The following is a 12,498-nucleotide window of genomic DNA, read 5'->3' on the forward strand; positions in this document are numbered from 1 at the left end:
GAATTAGCTACAAACCTGGCACACATGGTGGCTTTTAGTAGGCAGTGTGGGCTGGTGATTGTTTGACACTGTGACTCAACACAGCCCCACTGGAGCACTCCTGAAAGTCTAGGCTCACTGCTGGCTGGGATTCAATCCGTTGTGAATCCCTTGGGAACCACCCACCCCCAGAAATCACAAGGCTCACAGGGGAGAGCACAACCGGTTTGCAGTGCCTTTAAAATTCCAAAGGGTTAATCCAGATTAGCATGCTTCATCAAATAAGCCCCTTGCACCTGGCTCTGCCACCAGGTGTCCATTTGCACAGCTCTCGCTCTTTGCACTCATCAGTGCCCAGAGCTTAGCGATGAGCTCTGGATTTGCTTCATGAAAGGTGACTAAACTCAGAATGGACAGGCGGCTGGCTGCTGCCTCCAATAAAGCAGAAATAAGAGAAGACATGACCTGGAGATGCGAGGTAGAAAAAAGAGAAAGCCTCTCTCATCTGGAAGCATTTATCCGTCTGGATTTAGGGAGACGGGGGAGCTCTCAATCACCCTCCACGTTCTCCGGCGGAACACGGGCCCCCGGGCTGTCCACTCTGAGGTAATGAGAAGTGACCGCTTGCGCAGTAAGGACCACTCTCACACACAGCCCTGGAAACCATCTCTCGCGACTGCTGAGGGAATTTCCTGAACGTCTTAGCGCCGACTCAAAGGGCTACAAATGATAAATTTGCTGAACCATCCGCGTGCCTTAAATGGCTCAAACATGGTTTTGGAAAAGATCAAGGGCAGCAAAAGTCCATTTCAAATGGAATAAATATGACTCCTGAGCCCTTTAAATCTTTCTACAGATCACTGTCCCAGCATACAGCAAAAAAACAGAAAAGGCAAACATGAAATAAATTGCAATAATTCTCATTGTAGAAAACCCCTTAGTCGCCGACCTTATTAACAGAAGATCTTCTGACATCTGAAGCACGAGAGCTGAAGTGAAAGGGTGAGTAAGAAATCATGGAAAGAAGCATCAGGATATAAATAATCAGTGGTGCCTATGTACAGCATCGCATGTCCTAATATGGGACATCATCTCTTCTGATCTGTGCTTAGATCTTAAGTGAGTTACTTAGACACGTGTAGCTGTACTAGTGCTTTCCTTAGGTCCACCTGATAGTCACTCACCTTTGTGCATACAAAGTATTTATGGTTACTATCTGTGTCCAATAAGACACTGCTTACATGTGTCGTTTGTGGGCAGTTAGTCTATCTTCGTGAATGAGGTCCAATGTGCTCAGCACTGACTGGTCACAGATAATTTTTCACCCTGCTGGTGTGTCTGGACAGCGGATTGGTGCCAATCATTCCTTTGTGTCTTGCAGGAACTGGCTGGCTATGAACTGACTTCATTTAACCTTTAAGCTTTTACAAACACCACCAACAGCCTCCACTGAGAGCCTGACACTATCCTTTATCTTTCGATCTGCTTGATCAAACTCCGGGCCCATTCCTGAAAGTAAGCCCCTTTGCTTTCTTGAAATGTAACAAGGCAAGTTCATTCTCAATTATACTGAAAGCATAAGTAGTGGGGGTTTTGCATTTTTTAACCGCAAAGACAGAATTCTGCATCATGCTATAACTGGAAGAGTAAAACCTCTTTGGGACAGATTGAGTTAAATGATAGTGAAGCACCTAAAAGCTCTCCAGAAGCTTTCAGCGATTCTTCCTTCACAGATCCCTGTGGATTTCACTTTCTCATCGGCCAAAGGGCCGGCTGTCCTACTGGCCCAGTGCTGCTCAGGAATGCTGCGGAAAGCCAGCTGTCACCTCCTAATCAGCAATGGGGAAAGTGTGGGAAAGACACACAGGGGGCTCGTCCCAAGTGGGGGGGGCCAGTGCTGGCTGTGGGACCCCAGAGAGAAAGAGCCGGCCGATCCTGATGGATCCAGCAGCCTCCTCTCGGCTACGGCCGTCCTGACGTTCTGCCCTCCTGGGAGCTCTCTCCTTCCCCTTGCATCCCAGGCAAGGGATAGCGGCTTCAATCTCCCCTCGCAGGGACCGGCGGAGCCGCCTCCACCCCACCATATGGATGTGATTTTCTAAACACTCTAACTGTTTTGGAATCATTTGCCAATGCATTTACAAAGGTTAAGCAAACAATAAAAAATATGCACATTTCTTTCTGCTGTAATTTCTTTTTTCCACTATGGGCCCTGCGCAAGGTTAACCCTTCAACGGATCTATGCTCTCGTCTCCTTCCATGCCATCTTGCAGCATCACATGCAATTCTCCACGACCCCATCTCTCTGGTTTTGCTGGAACTGCCTTACTAAATGGTGACTGCAGAAAGCAGGCCTTTTCTGGGTTTTTTTTAATGGAAAAAGATTAAATAGCACTGGGAAGCATATCAGTGCTGCACAGGATTCTTCTACACGAATTTGTGCATTTCACAAGGTGTAACTTTTATTTTCTTCCTTGGGAAACAAACTAATAGATCTAGAAAAGATTATTAATAATTTATCATCATGCAGAAAGCACTGTGGCTAGCCATGCCTCCTCTTATGCCAAAATCCAGGGCAATATAGCCTTATGTATTTAAAAACATGCATCTACGTATGACGGCAGGCTCCCTGGGAAATGTCAAAATGCTGTGGCGATTCCCTTGAGGAAGATGTGAAACAAACCAAATCAAAACAGATTCAAGCAGCCCTGTTCTCAGAACGCAGCCCCCTCCCCACGCACACATCTCCCCCTGCAATACTTGTAAATTTATCCCGAAATCCAAAACCACCATCTGTGTGACGGGGTACCTCTGAGAAAGCTAGCACCGTGTCCCAGAGGGGTTCAGCCTGTCTACATACTGGAACAAATGCAGAGATAAGTGTCTGCAGCCCTGCAGACTGTCCGAAAACACAACTTGGGGTGCTGTCTCCCCTCATCACCCACTCACTCACACCGACACACCAGATACCCTTACTAAGAGAAGAACATGGTATGGAAAGGGAGCAGACAGAGCATGTCTAAAAGAGAAACTGTGTTAGGAAACTAACAAAAGGGATATGATCCAGTGTGCTGGGACCTGGGCTTCTCTATTTAAGTGATAGCAAGCCGACACAATCATGAAAAGCACACATAGGTCACCCTCAGATGCCAGCTCCCTTCTGTTGTGGTGCACTGTTCCAGCCATGTCCCTATCTACAGTATGTCCTGGACTGATCCAAGCCACTGTCCCAGCCACATCCCTGCCAGAAGCCTAGCCAGATACCTGGAACTATCCAGGTCAGATCCCAGGTACTGTCATTGGTATATCCCTGCCACAAGCCTGGTCGGATCTCCGGCAGTGTCACTCGTAGATCCCACCCACTCTCCCAGTCTGATCCTTGATGATTCCACTGAAAGCTCTTGAGCGAAGCGCTCAGACAGCTGACTGTTAGCCCCGTGGCCAGGATTTGTTTCAGAACCTAAGATCTCAGATGTGCTCATGTGCGGGCTTTGCAAGATCCCTTCAAGGGTTAAGTCTTCCCACTCCCATGCTTGGGGATGTTGCCCTGGTTTCTATTCTATTGCACCTATTAACAAAACACATTCCAGACAGCCGGAGATCTTGCAGGGTTACCCCAGCTAGTCCCCGAGAAAGTCTACTAACTCTGCCCATCTGCTGTCAATCAAAACACCTCACAACTTGTTACATTCACAGAGACCGAGCTTCCCCCAAGCTCACATACACTTCAGTCCCTAGCTGGGAGAACTAACTCTTCTGAGGAAATTACTGAGCATCTGTATTTACAGCAAAGATTGAAAATTCAATAGCAAAGAAAAAACACAAGAGACTGAAATAGCTCCATGTTTATGGAAACAAATTGGCCTCACAAAACCATGTTGACAAGGCCAAGGAGGCAAATTTCTCTGGACAAGCTATCACAGTGCTTTTACATTGTTAAACACACAGGTAGATCTTCCCTGAAGATAATTTGGGTATAATAATGGGCATAATATAATTATTATATTTAGGGTATAATAATGCAACCATGCATACAAAAGGGAATAAGGGGCAACAAAGTTGGTTGGAAAAAAAGCATGAACAAACTAAAAAATCTCAATTTTACTACCATTTTACTACACTTTCAAGTTTGTCTTTTTGACTTATTTTGAGAAAGGTAGTAATTTATAATAGCTACCACAAACACATTGATTAATTTTCCAAAACCCCACCCCCTTTCTCAAGCCTTTTTAATGACACGGTTTCCTTAAACTCAGCTTGAAAGGTCAGTCATCGTGAATGAGGTTCATGGCCTGGTGGAGACTTGGAACTATCTTGCACAGCCTGTGTAAATTAAAAAAACCCAGAAACAATTAACATTGAAAGTAAATAAGAACTGCAGCAGCTAGAAGCCAACCCTAGATGTAAAAGTGTCTCTGGCTGAAGCTGAACAAAACTGAACTCTAAAATGAATCTCACACAGTTCCTGAAAGTAAATGTGAAGATGAAATCGCCTTGGAGAGTCGGTGTCCTTCGCACTCCCAAGTGCGCTCAAACACGAAGAGAGCTGCGATGCTGGTAAACTCATTGGAAAAGCATCAGGCAGTAAACACTCCCTGACCTGAAGCATCAGTCTTTACACCCCCACTGCTCCACGTTAATCTGCAGGACTGACGAGAGCCAGCCAGGAGACGTCTAGCTCTGGTTGCCCCTTGTGCTAAACTGAGCTCTTTGGATTTTGTCCGTCTTGTGGTTTCCCCAACTGCAAAGACGCTGATTTTTGCACAACATGTGTTCACAATATGCTGACTTGAAAGCTAGTGGTTTACAAAAGCACAAGGTCATTGTGTACTGTTTATGTACTTAAAGGCGTATTTGAAATGAGAGTGTCTTAACACAATTTTTATCCCCTCTTTGATTGCGAAGGTGCGGACAGGGGGCGGGTGAGGAATGTCTTGTAAGCTGCCAGCTGCCTCCTTCAGAGAGCACGTCTGTGAGCTGCAAAAGCCAAACCAGAATGGCTCAACTCAGACCATCTTCTCCCAGAGGGGCCCAGAGTTTGATCCGTTATTGATCACCCAGGGGGGGGTAAAATGTTGAATTGGGAATAAAAGCTTGATGAAAAGCAAAGGAACTAGCCTGAATAAAAGACTAACCATTTACTGGTCTCAGTTAATACATCACGGTTGATGATGCGTCGTCTGCGTCGTTTCAAACATGGGGGAAGGCAAACTTCTCATTCCAAGATGATCTGATTTCTTTCTTCAGAAACAAAGTCACTGCAGTATAAAAGGAGCGTTTCCTGAGACAGCAGACCACATCAATGCAATGGTTTCTGCCATCCCAGAATTCCCCCCGGGACCTTGCTTCAAGTCTCTCGACTTGTTTATGAAAACAAGTCATAGAATCTGTCTGGGTTGGATTTAAATTTTAGCTGGCAAAGGGATCCTAAACTACACTGGCTGGGCAAAAGGTCTCTGGCTTGCTGGAGGCTCCAGCAGTTAAGAGCAGATGTTGAGTACTGATGATGCTGGTTCAGTTCCAGTTCATATCATTAACTGACTGGGCCTGGAATGCCAGCAGGTCATGGTCCACAACTGGCAGATACCTGCTGGGGCTGGGTTGGGTAGAAGCAGTCAGGGTATTCTCTTCTTATCATATACTCATCCAGTTTGCAATCGCCAATTATTGCAGGACCTGTTTCTGTAGCAGTGACTCCCGGTACAGTAGTGCTTGAAAAGGAATGAGAGAAGCAGAACATCTTCTGACATGCTAACATACTCTGAACAAACTCTCATCCTCTCAACGTACTCCTCTCGTGGTCACAGGTTTTTTGGCACTAGAGCTCCTTGAGCAATGATGTTTCTACCCAGTGGTTGCCAGCCCTGGGCCAGGGTGACCCCTGTCTCTGCCCGTTTTCAGTGCTTCTGAGCTCTACATCACCGGGACTAGTTGATGACAGGATTGATCTGCTTGCTTGTTAAGAATTTTAATTTACTTGTTTCAGTCCCAAGTTTCATAAAACGCCCAACTTCAAGCTTCAGTTTACAAAACTTGGAATAGTCTCTTTTCAACTTGCTAACCCCTTTTTTTCCTCAGATTAATGCTATAAATTATGCAAATTAATGCTATAAATTAAAATAATACAAAAGAGCTATTAATAGGTGATCAGTTAATGATGAACAGATGTGGTGGGAATGACTATGTACTGTATCAAACATCCCCCCAATAAGCAACATTTCCGCAGATGTCCAGTTAGGCCATAAATTTGATTCAGTGAATTTCTGAAGTTCGGAAGCTGATTATTGATTGATACAGTTACACAATACATATAACATTTTAAGAGCTGCGAAATGCACAAACACAGAGGCTATCTCTGAATAGTTTAAGAAATTGGCTGGAGCACAAATCAGAAAATAGTCACAGAAGACCATAGTTGGAAAACATTGAGGTAAACTTTACTGCACAAACTTGAGATTCTGGCACAAACTGAGCAATGTTAAAACAACTAAAGTCAGGCTTTGCCAACCTGAAAATAGCAGTGGTTTTACAGCGTCCAGGCCCGATGACAACTGGAAACTGGTGATCGAACTGACCGAAACGCCCAAATGTTTGAAGTGCAGAATCTGCCTGTTCTCTTTTCCAGCTGCTGGAGGACTGCGCGGGCCCCAGCAGCTGAGATGAGGGAGAGAGGGAGCTCGAGCTGGGGGGGTAAGGGAGGGGGGAGTCAGGTATTAACAACAGCTGGAACTGATGACCTCTGTTTCCCCTGAAATCCAAAACAAGCCCAGGGCACAACAACAGGGGCTGTGGGGAGGAGGGTCAGAGCAGAGAGGCTTGACTCGGACTGGACTTGTTTATTCAAGTGCTGGGAGGAACTCGGCTCCAGGCGCCCAGCGCACAAGACTCTGTCTGTAAGAGCCCACAGTGCAGTGGGGAAGGGAGTGTGTGCATTTCAGGGGGGGGATTATAATCCTGCTTTCTAAAGGAACTGCATCACGAACCCAGATGTTGCAGTGGCCAAAAGTGGGCCAAAGATTTCACAGCCACCACAACCTCAACATGAGCCAGCTCTGGGTCGTGGGTTTATTTCTTACAACCAAACAACATGAAATGAAGGGACATTCAGGACTCGGGATAAGAGACCTCCTAACAGTCAACACAGCCACACTGCAGACACCATTAAAAAAAGTCTCTGAATTGCTGCCAGTTTGTCTCAATAAGCAATCAGATGAGAAATAAGTTCTATTAGCTGTCATCTACAGTTTGTCATGTTGTTACTCTGTACAGTCCAATCTGACAAGCAAACAAACCATTAAGATAAAAGCCTAGAAATTGTGTCCTAGCCAAAGACAGACCTACTTACTGAAGCAAACAGTTTTGATCAGTACTAAACACCTGTGCTCACTATGTAATACTCATCAAATGGTCACTGGATAACCTAACCAGTAGTGGTGTTTTTGAACAAGGTAGAGCACAAGAGGATTCAAACTAGATGAATCCATTAGGCCCATCTTGCTCATTTGGAAGTTTATTAGCTAAGTGATACAAAACCTTCATCTACCCGTTTCTTAAAAAGGAAAAAACATTCTGCACCGATTTTTATCTCAGAAAAGACATACAGTTGAATTTAAATATTTAGATCTTTCAATTTAGGTGGAGTTTTAAAACCTGTCCTGACACAAAATCTCAATGAACACAGAATCTTATGGTCCCCTTACTGAGCCATTGCATTTCCAAGCCCATTTCCAAGGGCTTCTCTTCTTGTGATTTGTACGATCTGGAAATAACAATATAATATTGACTTCAAGAAGATTTAAAATAATCCACACAGAAGAGACAAGATTGTGCGTTAGTTCATCTAAAGCAGTGTGAAATTGGACAATAAGTCCTAGTGGGGAACAGTCATGTGAGCCTGAGGTTGAAACGTGGAATCTACATCACTTCCCCTTGTCAGAGGCTAGAGACCACAGTCCCTGTGTGTCCGACTGGCTCAGACCACCTGCCCTGTCTGCAGTGGGATTCTCAGCACCTCACTAGAAGTGCAAGACTCTTAAAGATCAGAGAGCCTGCAGAAGGGCCCGAAGAGCTTGTGCTTGACATATTTTTGGCCCCTTTCTAAGCAGGACAGTGCATCATTGTCTACAGCTTTCCCTGGAAGGCAGTCCCCGAGGACTGAGCCCGGACCTCCTGCTTCCAGCAGGGCAGTAAAGTGGGCCTCGCCTCTTTGAGCATGGCATGGGGCACAGAGACAAAGAGGTCAATATATTTCACTGGGGGCAAAGGTCAGGGACTTCAGCACAACTTCCTACCTTCTTCTTCTGATCAAACAACCAAGAAGCTACATATCACAAGGTACAGATGTGAAAGTACATGTGGTGTCGTGACCTCTTCCCTGGTTGTTTTGTCTCTGGGCGCTGTTTACTGCCCTAGGTCACACAGAAAAGCAGAGCAACACTGCGTTGATAAAGCACAACAAGTCTCAATAGAATTTCACAGAACATCAATTCCCTACTCTGTTTTTTTTTTCTTGATTGGAGCCATCTTGTGCTCCAAGGTGGGAGAGTGTCTCTCCGCTCAGCAGCCGCCTTGCCCACACAAGACCTCAGAGGAAGAAAGGCTGTATTCCGGGGGGGGGGGGGGGGGGGGGTCGGACTCACCTTCACTGCAGTCATCTCCCAGGAACCCCGGGCAGCAGCGCCACTCCAGCGCCGTCACCTGCCGATATGCCACCCTGTAGGTGGGCCTGACAAGGGTCCTGTAACTGACGCAAAGGGCACTATCAGCTCCAGGGCACAGCCAGTGTCAAGAGGCACGCCCGTCCTGTCTCCTCTTCTCAACACACTGCCTGTGTTACAGTACATCTCCAGTTACAGCACGGTTATTTCCAGGCAGAGCATTGCTTAGTTTTCAATCATTTCTGCCATAATTGTTTTATCATTGCACTCCCTGTTATCCATTCTGTATCCTGTTTTTAGGCATTTTTAGGCAGTTAAGCTAATTTCAAAGGAAGCTGTCATCTACTCAGATTCTGAAAAATACACAAATCTGAGTGCCAGGAAGTGCGCAGGATAAGTACATTAGCCATAACGACAATTCAGGCCTGTGTTGTACTCTCATTTTTCCCCCAAAAAGTTTCCAGAACTATCCAGCTCAGCCTTCTAAAAACCAGATCTGGCTAAATCTGCAAGCAGGTCAGTGTGACGTTAAGGCAGAAAAAACAACAAATAATATGTAGAAAAGCAAATGAAAGAAGTGCAATTTAAAACTGAATTCAAACACAAGCTGGATTTCCGCAACATAACTGAAAGGTGGTATCTTCCATTACAAAGACATAGCACATGTGAATGCAATCTGAAGACATTAAGTAGTGGGATACTTTAAGACAAGGCTGTCCAGTCCTGGAAGTCTTGGAGGGGCCTGACGTCTAGGTCCCTTTAAAGCACTTGTCCCCAATGAGCTGGTCCAATTAAGCCAATGAGCTGATTGAGGTCGTGAAGAGCTATGCTACAGACACACTGGCTCCTCCAGGAGCCCCAGGATCAGACACCTGAATTCAAGGACACCTTAAAAAAGACAAGGCAACAAAACACCCAGAACAGCCATGATAACTACTGTATCTTTACTATCGCTGTAGTGTGACTCCGTTTGGCAGGGACTCAGAGCAGTAATGAAGACTAGTCTAAACACTGCTTTAACTTGCCTTAATAGGGGCTTAATTATGCTGTCAAACCCGAGGAGATATCCCGTTATCAGTGTGGCGGAGTGAAAGCCAGTTGATCTGCAGAGTGCTTTGAAGTCTGCTTGGTGCAGGCTTCGGGCATGATTTTCAATTGGCCGACACCACCACACCTATCCCGGAGGCCGAAAGTAAAGTAAAACGGGCACTGTTAATATTCATTAACGCTCATCTCTGTATTTTTATCCCTGTGTTGGCTTTTGTTTGATGTCGGGGGTTTTTAATGCCAAGTCAAATATAGGGATCCCACACGGACCTCAGGCAGAAGCACAAGGAGTGTAGGTGTCCTCTTTGCATGCCATTTTTACTTTGTTCGAATGAAACAGTAATAGAAAATGGGACAGTGAGAGAAAATGCTTACTAATATCCTTCAACGCCGTAAGAAAAATAGCAATTCTGCACAACAGATGTAGAATGCACAAGCATTGTGTATCTCAGCACTGATCACCTCAGCCATGATTTGGGAAGGGACAAAGAGCCCTGGGCTGACTGTGAAGTGGGGTGTGGGGGCGGGTGCTGTACCTCACGAGGTTGGGACAGGGCCTGGGCCAGCGACAGCTCTGGAACACCCTCTGCACCAGCGTCTCGGTGCCGTTGTGCACCTGGCATGACACAGTCTTGGACACCGTGTACGGACACCAGTTCCTGCAGGGAGAAACCACAAGAGGGCACATTCTCTCAGATCTGCTCTCTCCTCACAGTGGCAGAGTCCCGACACCAGACCATGCCGATCTTTACCGCAAGAAATGAACCATGCTTATGTAAGCTTTAAGTTTCTTTTTTTTTCTATCGGCATCAGGAATCTTTCAGACTTTAATCTAGTTTAATAAATCTGATCAAGCAGCTATTCAGGGGGCCCAAGCCCACAGCCGGGACATTCCTTCAAGGGGTAATTTGTAACATCTGCGTCCTTCTCTACCATTTAGCGACTCGCTTGTCTTATTTGCCACAGAGCGTTGATCTCTGGGCTTGCTGCCGCTGATGACTATCGCCAGCAGAGGAATCAGGGGCGAGGGATTCCAGGGGAGGCTGGACCAGTGCAGCACAGGCTTTGCTCAGCAGCCTCTCACCTGTGGGCTCCCATTACCCCCAGTACGACAAATAATAACAGTGTTGGAGAACAAACACTTGCCTTCAGATAAAGTTAAGAAGCAGTCAGCTGTCTCAAGCATCTGTGTAAACGTATTTTTTACATAGGAGTCATGACCTGTCATAACATACCTCATCCTTCTGGAACCTCACTTTGTACGAGGGGCATTCACAGTAAAGTCACCGTACAAAATCAGCAAAGTAACAGAATCAAGAGGCATCCATAAAAAAACTGCGCAGTGTCAGGAGTCTTGAAAACTAATGGGCATGATGAAAAATAAAAAGGAGGCTGTTTAAAGAGCTGCAGTGCAAAACATTCCACGTTTCATGAGATGCTTATGATAAGGAAAAGGGATCAAGTGTGGGACATTGTGCATGGACCCTCGAGAGGCTACTGTACGTGGTGCCCTGTGTCGCTGGCGTGCCGCTGCTGGGCATCGTGTCCAACCTCTGTCTTTAGCTGTGTGCAGGTCGGCGCAAGTGCACGGCTCTCCTTCGTCTCCACCGCACGACGTCAACAACCGTGTTCAATTACCCCCCGCAGTGTGAGCAGTGGGGAGAAGGAGCCCTGTGCTCAGTTCCAGGCAGGGCACGCAGGCACGGCCTCTTTCATAAGTAGATGCAGTTTTTCCCAGAGAGTCCTAATCCCATTTTCACTTCAAGCTGGATCGACTTTCCCTGCACAAACGACCCAAGCCTCCAGAGATGCAAAAGCAATTCCATCTGCCACCGAATGCACTAAAACAGGACACCGAAGTCCAGTTTTAAGAGTGGATTGTGCTTCAAGTGTGGAAGTAACATACAGTAGACATAGCGCTTTCCTCAGCCATTCAATATACTGCAATACTTTTTAAAACACAGAAGATAGATGTCCATAGCACCCAGCTAAAAGAGACCTAAAAGTCTTTTGTGCGGCTGTTGGGGGTGACATCTCTTGTGATCTGTCGGAGAGACTCCTTCCTCCAACTATTTAGCGCTGGAGGTGCCAGCTGCCAACATTTCTCCTGCAGCTGTGATGTCTCAGTAACATCAGACGCTTGGCACCCCAGAGATCCCACTGCTGCAGTTGCCATCACAGGACAGCTGCTGGTGCGCCGAGCGTTCACCTGCGAGGGGTGAGGGAACCCAGGTCTTAGCAGCCACCCAAGGCTTGAGCCTGTGCTTGTGGGGTCCAGATCAAAGGCTGAGCTCTTTTTCTGAGCACTTTTTCATTCGAATCCATAGAGGAGCTCAAGTGACAACTACAGACCACAAGAAGGGTTACAAATGAGAGAAAGCTATTAAGCCCATCTTACTCATTTAATTTGCAGTAACATATCGCTCAAAGGATCTCATCAAGTTGTTTCTTGAAGAATTCCAGGGATCCAGCCTCAACACCTTGGTTTTCCAAAGGGAAAAGGGCTGACTTACCAGAGTATATCACGGAAAACTTTAGAATGGTTGGTCTAGAAACAAACTGACAGACTATAGCACAATTAAACTGAGAAAATGCCCGAGGATAAAAAGTTATTTCAAAACCCTTTCTAACATTTTAACTAAACAGACATGAGAAGCACTACCATATTTCACCATGACATTGTCAGGGGATAGAAGTATTTCTAAAAGCGAACTGCAACAGCACGCCGTGTTATTACGCAGAAAACCCACATTTAATTCGACCACACTGCCGGCCGGTTGGGTTGCCGGCAGCTCTGAAGTGCTCCGATTTTCTG

At 46.1% G+C, this 12,498-nt stretch overlaps 1 protein-coding gene across 1 annotated transcript in view; it reads right to left on the reverse strand.

The window, feature by feature from the left end:
- The window catches only part of col26a1 (collagen, type XXVI, alpha 1), a 38,625-nt gene that overhangs the window by 24,745 nt on the left and 1,382 nt on the right, over positions 1-12,498 (reverse strand). The window contains exons 2-3 of the mRNA XM_088906610.1: positions 10,220-10,342; positions 8,619-8,716 (exon numbers count right to left, since the gene is read on the reverse strand). Coding sequence (XP_088762736.1) covers positions 8,619-8,716; positions 10,220-10,342 — 221 coding nt within the window. The remainder of the gene's footprint in view (positions 1-8,618; positions 8,717-10,219; positions 10,343-12,498) is intronic.

Source organism: Atractosteus spatula, chromosome 27 (genome assembly GCF_055471065.1).
Source record: "Atractosteus spatula isolate fAtrSpa1 chromosome 27, fAtrSpa1.hap1, whole genome shotgun sequence".
NCBI lineage: Eukaryota > Metazoa > Chordata > Actinopteri > Semionotiformes > Lepisosteidae > Atractosteus > Atractosteus spatula.